At 43.2% G+C, this 20771-nt stretch overlaps 2 protein-coding genes across 4 annotated transcripts; one reads left to right on the forward strand and one right to left on the reverse strand.

The window, feature by feature from the left end:
• Nucleotides 1-338: 338 nt before the first annotated feature.
• LOC105688225 (calcium-dependent secretion activator) lies at nt 339-12106 on the reverse strand. Of its 3 annotated transcripts, none has more exons than XM_012404349.3 (15): nt 11842-12106; nt 8144-8731; nt 7314-7481; nt 6350-6841; nt 5783-6189; nt 5221-5685; nt 4776-5135; nt 4402-4641; nt 4007-4307; nt 3455-3611; nt 2872-3323; nt 2484-2642; nt 2246-2362; nt 1943-2181; nt 339-1869 (listed from the first exon to the last, which is right to left on the reverse strand). In XM_012404349.3, the coding sequence occupies exons 2-15, from the start codon at nt 8594-8596 to the stop codon at nt 1662-1664; spliced, it is 4218 nt and encodes a 1405-aa protein (XP_012259772.1). In that variant the 5' UTR covers nt 8597-8731; nt 11842-12106; the 3' UTR covers nt 339-1661. The 3 variants fall into 3 exon arrangements, with proteins under 3 accessions (XP_012259772.1, XP_012259771.1, XP_012259766.1); XM_012404348.3 differs by having other exon boundaries at nt 4004-4307; XM_012404343.3 differs by lacking the exon at nt 11842-12106 and adding an exon at nt 11057-11724 and having other exon boundaries at nt 4004-4307.
• Nucleotides 12107-13305: 1199 nt separating this feature from the next.
• LOC105688234 (beta-1,3-galactosyltransferase 5-like) lies at nt 13306-18506 on the forward strand. The gene is made up of 2 exons (XM_012404373.3): nt 13306-15509; nt 15751-18506. Exons 1-2 carry the CDS (start codon nt 15377-15379, stop codon nt 16842-16844), a joined length of 1227 nt encoding a protein of 408 aa, XP_012259796.2. The 5' UTR covers nt 13306-15376; the 3' UTR covers nt 16845-18506.
• The last annotated feature ends 2265 nt before the right edge of the window (nt 18507-20771 follow it).

Here is a 20771-nt window from a genome sequence, read left to right on the forward strand (position 1 = left end):
TTGATCATTTTTATTTTATGCTTTATTCCGGGCTAAAGAAACGTGTTCGGAAATTACTAGAGTCGTAATCGTTCGCCGAATGACGAATTGGGTTTAATACTGTCTTTCAAAATATACGTTGGTTCTTCTTTTTCCTCCATTCTATCATAAATATTTGCGTCAACGTCACTTAAACTGTACAATTTCCCACCGTGAATAATAATTATACTTTCTTGTATATATACACCTGGGTTCTAAGAGATATGTAGATTGCCGGGTGCTGAGAGATTTGAACACCGTATCCGTACTTACGGGCAATAGAGTTGGGACAGCTATTGAACAATTACCGGATTGTACTGTTTTTTATTTTTTATCTTCCGCTTTTTTTAATGAACGTCAATCGATAGACCCGACATTCGATAGCGGTGAAGAATATAGTTTTGTTAGAAGATACTTTTTCAGGTCAACGAGTTCAGCTATTCTGCAAAATGAGGCGCAATTAATAATTCGCGAATGGTTTCTCGTAGAGTGCATTTATATCTCTAACGGTGGGGGTGAGCCGTAATAGATCGGCGAAGTAGGAGTCTCCGGTTATTATCACCCTCATAAGGAACTGCGTAAGATTAGAAAATAAATAGGATCGATAGAATCTGCTACATTTATCTAATATGAATTTGATACTTATGCGGTACAATATACTCTCGGTTGAATTAGGCATCTATATAGGTACGTACTTGTATTGTACTCTTGAACTTTCTTGCAATTGTTGATATTAATTTTTGGTTCACGGTAACGATTACGATTAGACGAGTCACATCGAGATCGGATAAAACGTGAGAAACGAAAAATGACTCGAAAATACATGCGTCTCATAGGTGGGATTATGGGAATGAATTAGTTTTTCTGCTGCTCGAAATTGTGCATGGCCAATCATAGAAGTAAAAATCAAGCGAACCAATGATCAACTATCGATAATTATATTAGATTGCTATGCCCTTTATACGTACGTCAATCTAGTTCATACTTTATTCCACTCCATTTCGGTTTAGTTTATTTTGTTTTACTTGATTCTGCTTCATTTGCTAACTTGCAGGTAATAATTATTATTTTCATTGCCTCGTTGTAGTTAGGCCCTAATAACCCTAAGGTACACAATATTTACTTGTCATTGGCGGGTATGTCGACACTCGTCTTTGTCAACTCTGTTGGATCACAATTACAGTTGAAAGCACAGAGTGACGATAAAATAAAACACGAGCTTGATTCGGACCTGCGACGTGTCACGTGTCGTACATACAATTGAACATACAAATTTCCTAAAATTTGGGATACTGCGGCTTACGATTAAACTAGAATAAAATATTGTCGAGAAGTTCAATAGAAATTTACACGTCTCCTTCCCTCGACCGAAAAACACCCGAGTCACATTTTCCGGCTCTCTCTGACAACGGGTGAACCCCGTTGCTTTTGAAACTACAATCCGCAAGCTTCGTTAATCACTATTAAGTTGCTAATAAATTATACAATACTCGACTTTTTTCCGTTACTTTACTTCACGAATAAGCTACACAGGTATATTCGCGTATTGTTATTTTGAACTTGGCGGTCTCAACGAAATTTGCGATAAGGGCCATACCATGAGCGGGACTGCTGTTATCAACGCGTGCGGTACGGATGTGCAGCTAAAACCAGCTGGTCGCACCTCCAAATTTAGTGGAGAGGCCTCCGATGCCCTTGCCAAACATGCTGCCAACTTTACCAACGACGTTTGACGTAACATTGGTAATGTTCGACACGTAATTGGCGTCTTCTCCAGCCACCGTTTCGACCACCGTTACTTTCGCTTTCGGTCTGTCTCCATCGTCGTCGTTTCCGTTTTCCGAAAATCCTCTGAACAAATAGCAGAGCGATTACAGTTGCAGGTCAAGCGCGTCGACTTTGAAAGTTTCTAATTTGTACTCACTCTTCGTTCTGAGCGGACATGGTTAAGGCACAAGTTGCTTCCTCAGTTTGCATTCGCTGAAATATAGTTTGATATGTCTTGGAGTTGAGCTTGTCCTCCATAACTCCCTGGAGCTCAAAGTCCGAGTAAACCTTTTTCACGATATGAGCTAGACACGTGCATTGGTACAAGTGTAGACTGTGGTCCAGTCGTTCGGACAACCAGTTGCACAGCATCTGAATTTGTGCCGTGTACCATTGCTGAAAGAATGTCGCAGAGGGTCACCGGTCTGTTTAAAAATCGATCGACGAATCGCCAAGTTACCTCGAAGAAGATCAATATCCAGAGCTCGTCGATAACTTTACTGCGAATTTGATCCATGCAGTTTCTGGTGAAATTCACGTAAGCTTGCCCCATTTCTTTGCCGCTGCCGGATACCTTCTGAGGAGTTTAACAGAAACGAGCGGTTTAGGTATGAATTTTGGGCTTTCCGGCCGCGGATATCGTGGCTGGGCAAATCGATGTACATATGTACAGATTAACATTCGTGGCAAAAACATACCGCTAAGCTGAGAATCGAACCAATTAATGATCCTTCGTCATATCGTGATAGCTTGGACAATGTTGCTTCTAATACTGAAACTAGTTTATTAATCATTCCTTGATTCATACCAGCGGAAGTCTTCTCGATAAGATCGTCGATTTTTGTGTGGTACTGATGCTAGAAATAGAGAAATTATTGATCAGATAACAAGGCACAGAAGCCGCTCGTTTACGACCTCCTAGAACCGGAGGAATCCGTAGAGACTCGTCCAACCTGGCATTATGTCGATTAGAAATAACGTTTAAATTAAATTAAATTAAATTAAATAATCGAAGGCGAGCGTGGAAGAAGGATTTTTGTCCGCTTATTACTAAATAACGATCCAACGACATTCGAAATAACTCACCACGTCGACGCCATCGACTGCGCAGAGTTTGAAGCTTTGATTCTTGGCATCTAGAATGACGTTGACCATGGCGCACATCTCCGAGGGAATGATGTAGTCGGTTGAGATGAAGGTGACGCTCTTTTTGAGCCATTGCTGGAAGGCGTTGTCCGTTCTTTGTATGCACGATTCAATCATGTCGCAGGCCATGAGCTTCAGCCGCTGTTCCAGGTGTTGTCTGAATTCTGCCTCGGGCCAATGAAGCCCTCGGATGAAAGATTGTAGAGCGTCAAGTTTCCAGAAAAGGTCCTCGGAAGTCGCGCAGCCGTTCCCCTTTATCTCCCACCGCTCCTTCTCAAAGCCCTTGTGTATCGATTGAGCTATCGACGTCTCCATCAAATCAACGTAACGCACAACCAACGGGGCAAACGTGTCCCTCAGATGCTGGTGAAATTTTCCATTCTTCAGATTGTCTGCGTATCAACGAGGGCGCAAGTTTTACATCATCAACCGATCGATTCGCGATCCGATCCGCTTGGTCTAATTGCAAACCTGCAGATTTCAAATATCCCTTTGGAATCGGAGTCGAAATGGGTCAACTCACCGTCCGTTCTGAGGTAGTCGTTGAGCACCTGGAACAGCGGGAAACTGTCCCAGGTGTCGGGCGGCTGCTCGGTGAGCACCTTTTCCATGTCGACTGCGAAGAGCGACCAGAAGATCTCGGCGTGGTCCACCATGATTTCGCTAAACCAGGCAAACGCCTGCGGTGCGGTGTAGTGGGAGCAAAATGTGAAAATATTGGACAACGCACATTTACGGAGGGCAATCGACTTTATCCATTGGTCCCGGAACGGTGGGGTCGCCGCCCGGGCGCGAGGCCCTCGAGTTCTCGGAAGACGTCGTCAAGTTTTTCAAACGAACGAGAGTTCCGCCCGCGGCGATTTACCGCCACCGCATCGACCGAGCGATTAGGCGATTCGGGCGAAAGGCGCCTCGCCTGAATTCGAGACTCGTCTTCCGAGGAGGAATTTCGGGACCCTTACCTGGTCCGAACGGATAACGACTCGAATACAAACACATGCCACGTCCTCCTACTCCTACTCGAGGGCCCTGAACAGAAAACACCGATTTTTAGTTCTAAAAACCTAACTAATACCTCCGAATAATGCTCTTGATTTTGCTGCAACAAGTCGACGCAGAGATTCGCTAGGTGGATGAGATCCTCGAGTTTTTTGCCCGGGGAGACGCAGACCTCTCCGCTGAGGTCGTCCTCGATTTTGGCTTCCGCCGACAATCGCGTGTAATTCACCAACGCCGCCGTGTTCAAACAGGATCTTATCATCTCCCTGACTTCCTCGGGGGGTACCGGTGTCACGATGTCCTTCATCAGGACTCGCTCCAGCAACGAGAGCGTCGCCTTCAGCGCGCCCTCGGGTCTTCCGAACGGAAAGCTGAACCTGTAGCGTCGGAACGGTAACGTAACGCGGCATGTTTCGCGAGTCGACTGACGACGCGAGGGTAAAGTAACACGTGCGACGTGCGAAAACGTGCCTGAAATTCGTTATCTGCTTCTCCAGCAGCTGTCTCAGTCGTTCCTTGATTTCCTGAAACTTGTTCTTCTCCTCCTGCGTTATGGAACCGACGCCATCGGGTCGATTCCCGTATACGTGACTGGCGCAAAATGCGAAGCTGTAGTGAATCAGCGTCGGATCTATCATAACACCCTGTTCCGCTCTGTCGAGTAGGTCGCTGAGGTAGCAGAGATGTCGAAAGCATCCCCTCACTCCGTACCTGTGCAGAGGAGAGAAGAGAGAAAGGGGAAAAGTCGTACTAAAAAATCGCAAGGCTGCTCGTTTCGCGAGGGAATGTATCGGGATATCTCCGATGGTAACGGACTCGCTCCGAAACAAGCGTCGAGTACCTACCTAGCGCAATATTCGTCGAGGACGAAAACCTGGCCAGGAGAGAACCAGCCGAGCGAGCTGTACGGATCGTTCAATCTGTAGTCCAAAGTCAAGTTCTGCAACATTTTGAATAGACCGGCGTGATCGAACTTGCAGGGATCCGCGCTTATGAAATCCTCCATCCCGTGCTTCCTCGCTCTGTCCGCGTCCCCCTGGATTTTGCTTATCGTTGAATTTTTGTCAGCCACCGAGACCGGCGGTGTTGGTTTGTGCGACTGTCCGGTCGCCCGATACATCGCCATCACCCACAAGTGGCACTCGTTCTCATCGTCGGAAGCGTAGACGATGTTGTCACCCTCCCGAACGGCGTTGAAAAAGTACCTGGGGGAATCGGAAACGGGATAATTTCCATCGTCGGAAAGTGAAATGGCCATGGGAGACGGGCGAGTAAGGTATCGCGGATTACCTTCCGCCCTCGAGGTCCATGCCGACCATCAAATTAGCAGAAGCGGCCTCGATATAGTCCACTGTATAGCCATCGAGTTGCATCATTTCCGAAGGCTCGCTTTTCTTTTCTTTGTACGAGCACATCGCAAATGTGTACTGCGAGACCTGGACCAACACGTAGTACCGCTTCTTCCATTTCTTCCAAACCGACTTTCCCAGCGCGTAAAGATATCCGCAGTGTTTCATGTTCAGCGGCTTATCCATGCGGCATGCGATCTTTATACGGAGATCTTGATCGGGGTTATTTTTCGGCACGTTCATGCGGTGCCACTCGGGCACTTTGCACGACAACGGCGTCGGCCGGATTATAACTTTCCCCAATTCCTTGTCTTCGAGCGCGAGCATGCCTGGATTTTCCGTGTACAATCTGACTTTGACCACTGGAAGTGGATGCGTCGTCGAAAAATCGCCCTGGGTGTCCCACCTGCGGTTAGGAACAACGCGTTAAAAATCGCGAATCGAAACGGGGGGGAGGGGGGGGGGGGGGGGGAATCGACGTGGCGCCGGGGTGAAAGACTCACATGGGCTTCGATGCCTCGGCCTGGTCCGTCTGCAGCTTCTCGCCACTCTCCACTTCCATGGTACAGTACACTATTCTGTTCGGTGCGAGGCTCTTGAGGCCCTTCACCTCCATGACGATCACCTCCAGTTGGAAGGTCAACACCACATCCATCTTTGTCAGCTGGGGGTCGGAGTCCGCGGAGTCGCCCTCCAGCTTAGCGAGAGAACCCTGACTGCGGCAGCGGGAGCGCTCACCACGATGGTTGTAGCGCTTCAGCTTCTGCAGCCCGTATTTGCTGTCTATCGAACCCTTGGAGACCGGTAAGGACTCCAAATTCGCCATTAGCAGGTTGATAGACGACTTGAGTTCCTCGATGTAGAGCGACTCCATCTCTTTCAGGAGAAACCGCGGCATTAGCTTTCGGTCCTTGAACCAGAAACAGAGAACGGTCCAGCAAACTCCTCTCTACTCGGGGGGACGAGCGCAGGCGATCGTTGCCTCGATCGAGATACGGATCCCGGGCGATCCGTTTCCCTCTCCGTTCAACGACCCCTCTATAGCGGTAGGACGCGATTTCAATGCTCACCTTCTCCATTTCGTTAACCTTCTGCACGCGACCGTCCAGCTCCCTCCTGATGGCGGCAGCCTGTTCGTCGGCTGAGTCCAACAGGAGGGCGTTGAACAGAAGCTGATGCTCAAATTTCTTGATGCCAAGAATCTGCTGAAACATGTCGTACAGCTGTTCCTTCGAGAGTATCAATTCGGAATTTAACGACTGCTGTTGCATCCTCGAGGGTCTTTTCGAGTCCTCGTCGCCCGTACCTTTGAAGATACAGTCGAACTTTACCATCCAGGAGGTGAGGACGGTTTCCTTGCTCAAACCGTCGATTTCCGGAAGGGATCGAACACGTTTCTCAATGTTCTTCCTGAACACCTCGCGGAAGTCGTACTGGGAGCAAGCGCCGCTCTGCACCATGCGGACCACTCTTTCCGACCTCAAGAATACATCGAAGTAGCTCTTCACGGCGTTGTGAAACGCCTCGTCCGCCATAATCTGAGTTTCACCCTTGAGAAAACTCTGCCATTGAAAAACAAACAGCGCTGCTTGAGTAACGGTCGAGTTCATGAAATCGCGCGGCGCTTCATAGCCCAGCGAGATCATCCGGTCGTTCTTCCGGATAATGACGATATCGTCGAGCTATTCGCCTTCGCCTTCGTATCATAGAGCAGATTAAAATCACACGGAGGGGGGGGGGGGGCACTTGCGCGAAGGTTACGAGTGTGCGTCGAACGTAAGTTCGACTGAAAGGCTTCGAGAAATGACTCAATGGACTTGAAAGGCTTCCCGCGACACTGATATTGAAAACGGTACAGCGAATCTTTGCAAGGGAACTCCAAGGGACGATCGAAACCCCACCCTTCGTCTTCACGGTCAACCGCATTCGAACTCTCCGTGCAAAACAGAAAAATAAATAACCGAGAGCCCGGGAATCAGAGCTAGGCTTCGTTCGAGTCGTGAGTCCGGAGGGATTTAAAATTGGTCGAATTACTTGGAAGCGAGAGCAGAGTGTCTCCAGTTGTTGTTTGGTGATCTTGGTTTGTCTTCGCGTCATATCCGTCGGCTGCTTCGCGTTGAAAGGATACGCGATGCACCTCGATATGAACACGTAGAGTTGAATTTTAGTCTTACGTTCTTCCTCTTCCCGTTCCAGTTTTTCCTGCAGAAAAAAAATTACAATGGAATAAATGGTACCGTTATTTCAACTTTTCGATAGGAAAGAAGTCTCGATTCTACTACTGTTCGCAAATCCGCCGTGATGCCGGTGACAAAATAAAACGACGCGACCATGCGACCATGTATCCGCTTCGAATGAATTAACGTGGTTTTTTGCATACCGCGAGAATCTTGAAAAACAATGTGAATTCAAAATGTAAACATAATTTATTCCACGTACGTATTTCTCGCGAATATTCATGCGGTCGTCCTCGAGTTCTTTTTTTTTTTTAGATGAAATGTTCGAGAGGAAAATTTTAATTCTCCACGATTACTCTGCACAAGTGAGCTCTGGATTACACCTGATCCTCGAGAAGTAGTCCGCTCGGGCTTTCGAAAGCTGAATAAAGTTCAACATCGCCGTTGTGATACGCATACGTGTTCGACCGGTTGAAAAAAAATTCGCACAATTTCGGAGTAAATCCGGCAAATTTTCGGGACGGAATATCTCCATAGGATGATCGATTAGATTTCAAGCTACGTTGACCCGACGAATCTTCGACTCGTTGAAAACTATCGACCCTCGATAAATTCGTCGCAACGCCGAATTTCCTCGCAGGAGGAGCAGCGTGCGTGGCGGAAAAGGGTCCGCCCCGAGGTACTCACCTGGAGTTCGGCTTCGGTTTTTTCGCTGGCGATCGACGGCGAAGGACTGGTCGGTCTGGGCGACGACCTGGCGTAGTTCGCCGCGTCCTGAGCAGCCCCCATCGAGGGTGAAAGGGAGTTGCGGGCACTGGTGAGGTTCGGCACATCGAGACCCGCGGCAACGGCTTCCTGCTGCGCGGCCAACGCTGGAACGCTCGCGGTTCCTCGGCCGTGCGCCCCGTGGATGCTGCCCCCGTGAGTCCCCAGGGAACTCGCGTTCCCCGCCACGTGATTCGAACCCCCGACGGAGCCAACGCTGCTTCCGGTAAGTCCGACGGACCCGCCGCTTCCGCTACCACCAGGATGCGCGTGGTGATGGTGGGAGCTGTGGGAACCGTGCGAACTACCTTCTCCGCCGCGATGGTGGTTCTGATCCTCCTCTGTCTCCTCCTCGGAGGAGCTCGGATCTATCATGGTGCCGACGCCAAAGTCGTCGGTGCGCCCGGGTTTTGCTCTGCCGTCGCCGTGCTCGAAGATCCACTATTCCCTCCCCTTGACTTTCTCACTCCACTGGCCGTTTGTCGCACCCCGCGTACGTCGCTCACTTCCCTGCGAATTTGGAAAAAGATCAGGTAATCGACGCGCACGTCCAACAACCATCCCCCTGCCGATGACGATTCTGTCCATATTCGCAGGTCCTTAACGGTACATTTATTCGTACGTCCGAAGTGATAATCGGCTAATCTTCCAAACGCACGGACGATTCGTTGCGTCGTCACCCGGAGTCTAATCGCGAATTCACCGGTGGATCCCCGCTCGATTTCGACGAGGGTAAAGAAAGGAGGTCGAAAATTGGCGAGCGAATTGCAGGGCGTATGATTCACAACAGTCCATGCAATTCGTCGGATTTCCAATAAGGTTGTAATGTTTATCGCAGCGCAATATACCGGATAAAGTCCAGCCAAAGCTGGAGCTCAGTCGGTTCGGCTCACGACTACAGATTGAACGATATCCTCGGATCGAACCTATTAATCAAGCTCGGCCACCGAATCCATCGATCTGAAACTCAGGCTATTCATTTTAATCGTCGGCGCAATTTTTTCCGATCTACGATACCGAGACAATGACGGGAGGATTGCTTTTAGAGGTGACCTTGAAAATGAGCAGCGAACAATGTCAAGACCGACGTGTAGTCCTTGAAATGACGATGACAAACAATGATAAGGGTACCTTGGAGTTACGTATCATACGCGTCTTATATCTATCTACTATATTATTTCTTTACGTAAACGTCCGATACTATCGTTACGATGTCCCTTTCCAGAATTATACCATGTTACGCGACGTTTTCAAAGTGAATTATTCAATTATGCGAGGTCGTTATACGCCACTTTGCTTCGTCATTAAATATCTCAAGGCTTGGAGGTTTGTGAAAAGTAAATATGGTGGAGGATGATGAAAAAAAACAAAGTTGCGTAATCAAGAAAAGTTAACGAGGGTTTTGAAAGATCACGATCTAGTATATTCTATAATCGTCCTGGTTGTTTAATGCAAGGAGTAGATTTTATCCAAAAAACGCAACGTACAAACGTCAGCAACCATATACGCGGAAATTAGCACGGAGGCTTTGAAAAGCTCAGCGTCAAGTTTAATCAACACGAGCCTAACGATGTCCTTGAAAGAACGAAAGAATTAGGCCGACACCGTCGCGTTAAACGAAAATAAAGTTGAGGGGAAAAAGCACACATATCAACAAAAGCGCTAGTTTCACCTCCGGAGAGTGGAATTTAGTTTAGGAATTTGGAGCATTCTGAGATACGATAAAATTTCAGGGGTCAACAGCGTATGTCAACCGCCCAATCGACGCAAACGTGTCAGAGAAACAAGGTGAAAAAATAACGCAGTTAGCGAGTTAACGGCACTTACGAAACGTAAATATTTTGAGGGTTCCATTTGTCGAGGCTTTGATTCCCAGCGACCCACGATGGGGAGACAGAAAGAGTGAAAATTTTTGAAAAAATAGATAAGACCCATGTTATTGATCGATGACGATGCAGGGAAAAAGGAGGAACCAAAATAGACAAAACTGATCGATTTCTAATCTAGATTTTAACAATCGAGAGATAACCCACCCTCGTCAATAAGTAGAGTAGACCGTAATTGTGAGCCAAATTTTCCATTACAAGTAAGGTCGATCGTACCGCGTGTAATGTCGTGTCTAGACTCGATTAAAAGAGTTTTGAGAATAAATCAGTGGATCATATCGTTCGCCGTTAGAATGTAACCAAGATTGAATCAACTTCTATCACGTCAACGCACGCATTCGCGAATGATTGATTCGCGTTTTCTGGTATCGTATGAAATGTGGGACAATGTTGGGGTAGCCAGAGTAGCCGCAGTATGTCGAGACGGAAAACTATTCAGCACCGATCAAGATATGAACAATTTACAAATTGTATATTACACATCGTAAATTTGCAGAAAATAGAGCAAAGATATCATACGGCATGTTATTGTCGGTCGATTCAACCTGGATTATCGTGCGCTGAAAATTGTCCCGGATAGTCGACTGAGGATTTGAACGTTCAAGTTTAGCGAGCTCAACTTCTGCGGTTTTCAACAATTTCACATTTGTTTCAACGGAACTAAGAATTATTTGGACGCCGGGGGGTCTGGCGAGTAGTAAACTCGGGTGATGTAAATCCATACTAACTTTAAGTGTAAGAGCTATATCGCGCAAGGGAAGAGGAAGGCGCTTCTTGGCCATCGGGGCCATGGTGATCTGGATTAGATTCTTCACAAATGCAACGTGATCACTGTTACTACCGTCACCGTTTATCATTACACGATTTTACGTGGTGTTGAAAACCAATGAGAGATTGGTCGGGTGAAATGGTATTTTTGAATGTTTGTATTGTATCGTGATTTTTATACCCTTTGATCGCCGCGCTTCCAGAGATTGGAGGAACGCGCCGTCTCCTCGATCGCCCTGTGCCAAACGAGGGCCAATTTCTCGATGTGCCAGAATACCGGTGCAAAGTAATTCAGTTTAAATAAATAATTTCGAATAAAACGAACGTAATCAAAGAACCGAGTCTGGGAAATAGATTCGCGTGGAGACACGGTGCAAACATATTGATTGTTGGACTGTCGTATTGCGCTTCACTCCCTCTAGACACCAGGAGTTGAGTTAAACTGAGAATTACAAACTGCCGCGCGCAATCGTGGTGAAAACCCACCGAACAACCTGAACAAACCCAATTGTACCTGACCAACCAGCGAATAATCTAGAAATGTAAATCAAACGCAGTAGGGGTCGCCAACGACGTCGCGATGCTCTGCTTAGAGCCCGTAAAAAAAAAAAAAAAAAACAACAATTTCAGCGCGAAACGCAAAATCAAAACCGCCGACTGGAACGACTACCCTTGTCTTCATTCGTAGTCAGCTTTTCGACTTCGAGAACTCCGATGTCAAGGGGATCGTGAAGCTAGGTCGAAGACGTTTGCGGATTGATTTACACTTATTCGAACTGTAGTTGGGATCTGTGACGTGACGTCACAGCAAACTCTATATGCACATTGTCGACTGTGCGTGTGGCCATGGGATATTGATTTTCTTGAAACTGAGGCACTGTTAAACGCCCGTTGCTCTTCGTCTATTCCGTGGACAATAGTCGAAGAGAGGGTGATTGCCCACCAACGTGTGATCGTTAAACTAACCCGAGGTGATGTCCGCGTTGGAGAGAGATCGTCTCGTGGATCGTTGTTGACCGACGATCATGGCCTAATGTACCCCCTTTTCTTTCACTGTTCCGATTAGTTTATAAACTACGCGCCGTCCAACTTCCCGGACATGTGAACCAATCGGGTCTACGGGGATTGAGAAAAAAATCAACCGTTATCACCCATCACGCTGTGCCTCGGGTGGCGCTTTTCCGACTTAGTTTCCGAGGGTCGAATGAGGTCCTCCGAACCGAACAGGGGTACTAAAAGGGAAGGTGGCGGTACAGAAAACAACGCATACTCTTTGGCATCGATCGGTTTAGCGCACCACTCTCTGAGCTCATAACAGCTGTACCGGCGCAGAAAAGACCCGACTCAAAAACTCTATTCAGACACTTATTATCCAATCTCGTTGTGCGCCTACATTTCTCTTCCGCGAGGGTCACTCATCCGCCTTCATAACGTGCGGATCAACACGCGCTAGCCAACTACGTCCCTATTTTGTAGCGTAGAGGAATTTCCGCTGCCTAGCTTCATCGGCGATTCGTGGCATTTCCAATATTACGTACCTGCAAGTTAAATCCGAGATTAGAAAATGAGGGAAAACTATACGATATCTCGTTGGGATTGACTCGTAGCTCAATTTACTCGACGGATTCGAGTTCCCGAGGTCAAAATACGTTGGAAAAGCCTCGTACGCTCATTTAAAAAAAAAAAACTTCATTTTGGCCCAAAAAATCGAAAAAATCCAAAGGGGTTTTTCCCTTGGATTTGTTTCTATTTCGGGGTCGAAATCAACATTTTTTAAAAATTGTTCCATATGGTATTTTCATGTATTTTGAAGCCAGGAGTCCAAATCTGGAAGCCAAATTGGTCCATCTATAGAATTGTTCGAGTTATCGCCAATTTTTCACTTTTCGGAGCAGAAATTAAAGAAATCTGGCCCAAATTAGAGATTCTTCAAAAGCTACGATATAATGATGTATGACTACCTATGTAATATAGGATGAAATATCTGAATGTGAATTCAGACTGCGCTGTTGAGAACCTTTCGTAATTATGTAAACTCAACCAAAGAGAAATCCTGCTGCGTTGAGTCGTCCGAAACGATTATTGCACATTTCCGAGCTTGAGAATGCATCTTTATGTACGGAATTGAGTGTTTTTTCTTTCATCTTATGAAACACCCGGCCAGAGAATCGCCAAATCTGCAAAAAAAAAAAAAAATCATAATTATACGCGAAACTGTTAAAGATTGAAGCTCATAAGTTTCATTTTTTGTTTTACCGTTCGCCACCGATTGCTCGCCTGTCGTTTCCTTTTCATCTGGGCTGCAATAAATTTCGTTTTTGTCGCACGAAAGTTTCATATCAATTATTAGTCATGCGGTAACGTCCCCTCCTTTACGTAGTTCCGCTGACGGATACCAGTGCGAATATAACAGTCACCTGCGGAAAGGAAAAATTATTATATCCAGTCAAACCGGTTTGATAAGAAATTGTCAACGCACGTAACGTAGCCACGTTATGTACACGTACTCGAACCCTATTTGCGTAACGATCAGCGTGTCTGCAAACGTGTTATTTATGTGTAGGTATAAATTGACTGTTGTACACAGGACAAATATTGAGATTTCACACTGCGAAGTGAATTCAAAAATAGAGCACACGTATGCATGTATGCACGTACGTGCATACGTACCATGGGCATGAGAAATGCACTATTCCGTTCGTTTTGAATTTGACAAACGAATGGATAGCAAAAAATACCGGGATGTAGCCATCTATGATGTATATTACGTTGTATTTTCTGTCACGGATACCGTAGTGCCTGAGCGGGTGCCGATATCCAAGTTCCTGGTTTGTCAATTTGACCTCATTTACTTTGGAATAATCAGAGAGAACCTACAGCGTGGGGCGGGTTGGAAAGACTTTTTAAACGTTGCTAAAGGATATGTCATAGTTGTAGAAATGGCTCTAACTTATTCTGTGGAAAAAAAAACCCAACTGGTTTCGGGTCATCAACCCGCGCAATCGTGACGTAGGAATGATTACAGTCATATTAACAGGAGTTTGTGAATTGAAGCAGTGGACCTTGATCATATCCGACGATCGTCGATGGCTTTTCTAAAAGTAAAGGGTACAAAACCCGATATCAGGGTGCAATTAATTCTATGTGTAATCGGTTTAGTCTATTTGCGGTGCCGATACTCCTAACTCGGTTGTTCTCGTTTTATTTATCGATTTCACGCAGGTATTATAATAGCGTGAAATGATCTTGAGTTGAAAAGATGATGAAACAAAAATAAGCCTAGATATAGAAATTATATTGCAAAACATGTCGACCACGCCTCGTACATTATACTTTGCAGCGCAGCTGTTTCATCCATCGATTTCAAGCGATTTCACGTACAGGAGAATGTATATTGAAATGTAATTTTTGGAGTTCGGTGATCTGGAGTTCATTTTTAAACCTGCAAAATGAAGTAAGATAATGCGAAAGTTGGCAATAGATTTCTTTCGGCGAAATTCTTGGCCAAACTCGTTCTGGAAATATAACCGGTTGCGGAGTTTGGATTGAATAGGCGACAATCGCACGTTCGATTCAGACTGTGACCCCGAATGACGACGATGATCCTGAATCCGTTAGATAGGTATGTCTGAAAGTAACGTTTTATTTTTATGACGATCATTGCCACGGAGAAACACTTGGCGCGTTGCCAAAAGTTGGAAAAATAGGTTATCGATTATCTCTGCCAGAGTTAAACCGTTTCGGGAAACAAACTTACGCCTTGAGCTATTGTCTTCGCTCAGTCAGGGTCGAACCACCGATACTCAAATCCGCCGTAAAAGCGAAAAGAAGGGGTTTGTTATATAATACGCATTGCGCAACGCGTCATCCCATTACGGGCCAGCAGCGCCAACGAAAATAATCCGAGCCGATGATCCTTAACGGTTAAGATTTCTTCCATCAAATTCGTGCGACCTCTGCCTCAGCTTAGACGGCGAATCTTTCTGTGCCGCTCGCTTTCGCACGCCGAGTCGAAGGATAAAATTGATTCAAGGATCCCGCTAAGTCGCGGTACGCGATAATCGAGTACCGACTGACGGACAATCGAAATCGAAAACTCGAGCGCCGATTTGACATTCATTGGTGGGGGTACCGAGAGAGGGTGGGTTTTGTGAATTTCGTATACCGTCCGTGTGTGCGGTTTGTTGACTGGAGCGACGAATAATGACATGTTTGGAGGTGTTTTCTTGAGCTCTACGGTCGCGCTGGTCGCGATCAAGTGCTGTATATTAAACCGTAGAATGAAGTTGTATTGAATTTAGTATGGAACACAGTCTGGAGTGTCAGGAGGGTCCGGTGCTCGGGTAGTAAAAAAAGTAATCTTTGAAAACAGTAACATAAGTATGAAAATAATGGAAATTATTGTAAATTTCCGTATCAACGATTACTGCTGCTGCCGCTACTGCTACTACTGTCATCGTAATCCCGGATCAAATGAAACCAAAACAAAATTTTGATCGCCATGTACCTATTTATAAATCTACGAAGTCGCATCTTGCATTTTTCGATTTTAGGATTAATTTTTCTATCATTCTACGCCTATCATTACACCGCAACCAATGAAATTCGTCAACCAGCGGTACTTACCACCAGCAGTGAGTATTGAATATTACAAAGATCGCGGGATTTAACTTGCGATTAACGATCTTCAAATATTTAAAAATTCAATTGCTTATAATACTCGAAATTTCTAATAATTTGAGTCGTCGAAATTATGTGGTTATCACGAATAACTGTCTATCATTTGTGTTTTGTTCTTTTTTTTTTAATGAGTATGTCCTTACTCTGTTCGATATCCTCTATTCTCTTCACTAACTATGTTGTTTAAAATTATAGGTCACACGTTACGTAGCCAAGTACGAACAACCTTAAATTCAAGCGGAGAGAGCCAAGGTGTATCATTAGTAAAGAACACTACATCGGAGCCACCGAACCTCTACAGATTACACAACGTAAGCAACGCTTCTCCTGTATCAACGTTATCGACGTCATTCAGTTTCCAGTCACCATCTATAGCGAACAATGTGTCGAAGAGTGGCGAGCAGCCAGCAGTCAAACAGCTAGCCAAGGCGCAAAACGTAAGTGACATTGGTGGGTTAATGGTCAACAAAGACTCGGCAGCTGCCATTTACGAAGCTGGTCATTCTGTACCTCTGCCTGACAAGTGTCCCAATTTTGGGGTTGACTTGAACCTCGTGATCCTTATAATGTCTGCACCGAATCATGTTGAGGCAAGAACGGCTATAAGACAAACATGGGCGCACTTTGATCAGCGTAAAGATGTGAGCATTGCTTTTGTTCTCGGTGATACGACGGACCCCAAAATTTCCAAGGTATTATTACGTGAACAGGATATGTACGGTGACATCATCCGGGGGAATTTTGTTGACTCATACTCAAATTTGACTCTTAAAACAATATCTGGGCTCGAATGGGTGCGTGATTACTGTTGGAGGGTGAAATTTGTGCTAAAGACAGATGACGACATGTTCATAAATGTACCCCGACTTCTCTCATTCATAAACAAGCGGTCCAAAGATAGAAATGTGATATTTGGGCGGCTTGCGCGCAAGTGGAAACCGATAAGGAATAGAAAAAGCAAGTATTACGTCTCCCAGATGCAGTACAAGCCCGAGGTCTTTCCCGACTTTACAACGGGACCAGCGTATTTATTGTCTAGTGACACTGTTCCCAGACTTTACAAGGGGTCTTTAGAACAGACTTATTTAAAACTCGAAGATGTATTCATGACGGGTATAGTTGCCCACAAACTCGGTATAAAGCGAACTCAAGCTAACGAATTTTTGAACAAAAGGATATCCTTTAATCCCTGTAACATACAACGTAGTATTAGCATCCATATGGTCAAATACAGCGAGCAATTTGACTTATGGAAAAAATTGTTGGATGGTAAAAGCAAGTGTAAATAACAATCTGAGTTCTGCCGCTCCAGTTCGAGTTCAACCGAAGTGATCATTGACCAGGAATTAAATGTCTAGTTGTTTAAGGAGTCTTGCAAATCTCGCACAATTTGGATTCCAGTGCATAATAAAGCTTTATTAAAAAAGGATGAAAAAAATTTATGGGTCGTGAATGGTGATGTAACTAGGTAACTTCGCAGCTAATGTTTCAACAATTATCTATATGTGTTCTACTTTTTTTTTGTTATTTTGTTGTAGTAAAATTTGTGTTCACCCAATTAGTTCCTTCTAAAATTCCTCTGATACTCAGAGTATTCACTCGTTGAAACTCAATATCGTTAGTATTGAATTATCTATCTTTTATTAGCTAGTTTATTTTATTTTATCTCTTCCACAAATATTTACTGATCAAATTAATTTTTGCAATCAGTATTCAAAGGCGTAAAGACTTTAGGGTCTCAGGCAAAAATGAAATAGTCCTTATGATATTAGTTTATTGGAATTCGTTCGTTCTATAAACGAAATATATTCGTAACTTTGACATAGAATATGTTGGTTTCGAACTTTGTGATCAAATTTTTAGGTTCAACTTTAGAGAAAAATCCGGTGTTCCAACGTCATAAAGTCTGCCTACCTCATCACATGCTGATTTCGTAGAATTTACGTGTATTTCTCGTTTTTCAAGCACAAAATTTGAAAGAATAAATCGCATTTCTCGAGACTCAAGTCTTTATGGTATAAGTCACGCGTTGTGTTTATATTTACATATGTACTTATCAAAAGTACATATAATGCGTCGCTCAGACCAATTATTCGCGCAGAATTTTGATTTCTGCAATATATATACACACATATACATATTTTTTTATTTATATTTTGAATATTCATCTTTTTTAAACACAATCAATCAATTTTTATGACAATCCTGAAACGCACAACACTGCGCTACACTTATATTCACCGCGCTTTATCACTTTCTCATTCCTCATGTAAGTTACACGCAAGGTCATTAGTTATATAAGTTTGAAACAATCTCACGTGATCTGTATAAAATTGATTCCATGAAAATACTCTTTCACCCAAATTTGTTTGGAGTATCAGATGCATTCCTAGGACTGCTCGTCAATATTCATATAAGATTTGTAATTACTGAAAATTTTAAGATTATTCGATCACTATCTTCACTATATGTATAAATATGAAGCCAGAATGATTTGATATCCCGGTTGTTGTGATGAATTATTATTGATCAATGAATAAAAATAAATAAAAATCTCAGTGAATCACAAAAAACTTTCCGGAAATAATCGGCAAAAATTTAAATGACAAATTGAAAATGTTTTAGTAATGACGACATATTTTAATGGGTGAATTTCGCAAAGACGTGATATTGCTGATATGGCCGGGGCATGGGTTATTAGGGTACAGCTATATGTATATGTATTTACATTGAAATAGGTTAATACGCGTTATTTATTTGGATGTGTCTTTTATCGTTGTATATTTTTAAGATTTTTATTAGTATGAAAGAATGTGAAAAAACGAAAAGCAAAAAAAAAAAACTTTTAATAATAATCCTATTCGACTGAAAATGAGATTATGTTTTGTACATTCACTATACGTGTAGATAATATTGTAGAAATAATAAAAATGATAATGTTAATTAAATATGACAATGACAAACCTACATAAGTTATACCAACTTGTAAGTCTACATGTAGAGTTCTATGCATTAGGGTGGATTGAAAAAAAAATTTTTTTTTATTCTCTTAGCATGGGGGCAGAATTTGTACCTTATAAAAAAAGAAAAATTTTCAAATTCAAATTCAAATATTTATTCAAAAAACGAGTGGGCTACCTCAAAATATCAAGTAAAAAAATCTTCCCACCTAATGATCACTCGATCGATTGCATGAGTAGATGATTCTTGCTTTCAGATCTGGATTCCTGAGCTGATTATATGTGAGATTACTCTTGAAGAAGCAACAAAAAAATTCGATTTTTGAGAAAAAAATAAATCACTTTTTCAATTGAGTTTAATATGCTTTTCTTACGTATTTTGATTTCAGGAGTCCGAATCTGAAAGAAAAATTGATTTATCTCTAAAATTGACCGAGTTATTGCCAATTTTCAGCTTTTTGGGGTCAAAAATAAAAAATTGATTTTTTGGTCTATCCAAATGTAATTTGAGCTCAGGAATCCGAATCCGAAAGAAAAATTGATCTATCTGCAAAAAGGACCGAGTTATCCCCATTTTTTCGCATTTTTTACCAGAAAAATCGAGATATCTCAAAGCGAAAAAATCGTAGCTCAATTTGGACAACGGATTCGTGTTCCTGAGGTCAAAATACATGAGAAAAATGTCATACGATTAATTTTAAGAAATAAAAATTTTCGGCCAAAATTTGAGATTTTTCCAAGGGGTACCCCTTACGATTTTTTCAAATTTTGGCCAAAAATTTTTATTTCTCAAAATTAATCGTATGACACTTTTCTGATGTATTTTGACCTCAGGAATCCGATTCTGAAAGAAAAATTGATCCATCTCTGAAATTGACCGAGTGATCGCCAATTTTCAGCTCTTCGGGATCAAGACTAAAAAATTCATTTTATCGTCTATTTTAATGTAGTTCGTACCCAGGAATTTTAATCTGAGAGAATAAGAATTGATCGTATGGCACTTTTCTTATGTATTTTGACCTCAGGAACGCGAATCCGTTGTCCAAATTGAGCTACGATTTTTTCCCTTCGAGATATCCTCAAATTTGTACCAAAAAATGCGAAAAAATGGGGATAACTCGGTAATTTCCGCAGATAGAACAATTTGGCTCTCAGATTCGAATTTCTGAGATCGAAATACATGGGAATAGCATGGGAAACCCAAGAAAAAAAAATGTTGATTTTCGACCCAAAAATCGATAAATTTGCCCGGGTTCAAATCCCTTTGGGGATTTTTGGGCCAAATTTTTTTTTTTCTTGCGAATTGATCGTATGACACGTTTCTGATGTATTTTGACCTCAGGAATCCGATTCTGAAAGAAAAATTGATCCATCTCTGAAATTGACCGAGTGATCGCCAATTTTCAGCTCTTCGGGATCAAGACTAAAAAATTCATTTTATCGTCTATTTTAATGTAGTTCGTACCCAGGAATTTTAATCTGAGAGAATAAGAATTGATCGTATGGCACTTTTCTTATGTATTTTGACCTCAGGAACGCGAATCCGTTGTCCAAATTGAGCTACGATTTTTTCCCTTCGAGATATCCTCAAATTTGTACCAAAAAATGCGAAAAAATGGGGATAACTCGGTAATTTCCGCAGATAGAACAATTTGGCTCTCAGATTCGAATTTCTGAGATCGAAATACATGAGAATAGCAGGGGAAACCCAAGAAAAAAAAATGTTGATTTTCGACCCAAAAATCGATAAATTTGCCCGGGTTCAAATCCCTTTGGGGATTTTTGGGCCAAATTTTTTTTTTTCTTGCGAATTGATCGTATGACACGTTTCTGATGTATTTTGACCTCAGGAATCCGATTCTGAAAGAAAAATTGATCCATCTCTGAAATTGACCGAGTGATCGCCAATTTTCAGCTCTTCGGGATCAAGACTAAAAAATTCATTTTATCGTCTATTTTAATGTAGTTCGTACCCAGGAATTTTAATCTGAGAGAATAAGAATTGATCGTATGGCACTTTTCTTATGTATTTTGACCTCAGGAACGCGAATCCGTTGTCCAAATTGAGCTACGATTTTTTCCCTTCGAGATATCCTCAAATTTGTACCAAAAAATGCGAAAAAATGGGGATAACTCGGTAATTTCCGCAGATAGAACAATTTGGCTCTCAGATTCGAATTTCTGAGATCGAAATACATGAGAATAGCAGGGGAAACCCAAGAAAAAAAAATGTTGATTTTCGACCCAAAAATCGAT

Source organism: Athalia rosae, chromosome 2, assembly GCF_917208135.1.
Source record: "Athalia rosae chromosome 2, iyAthRosa1.1, whole genome shotgun sequence".
Taxonomy (NCBI): domain Eukaryota; kingdom Metazoa; phylum Arthropoda; class Insecta; order Hymenoptera; family Athaliidae; genus Athalia; species Athalia rosae.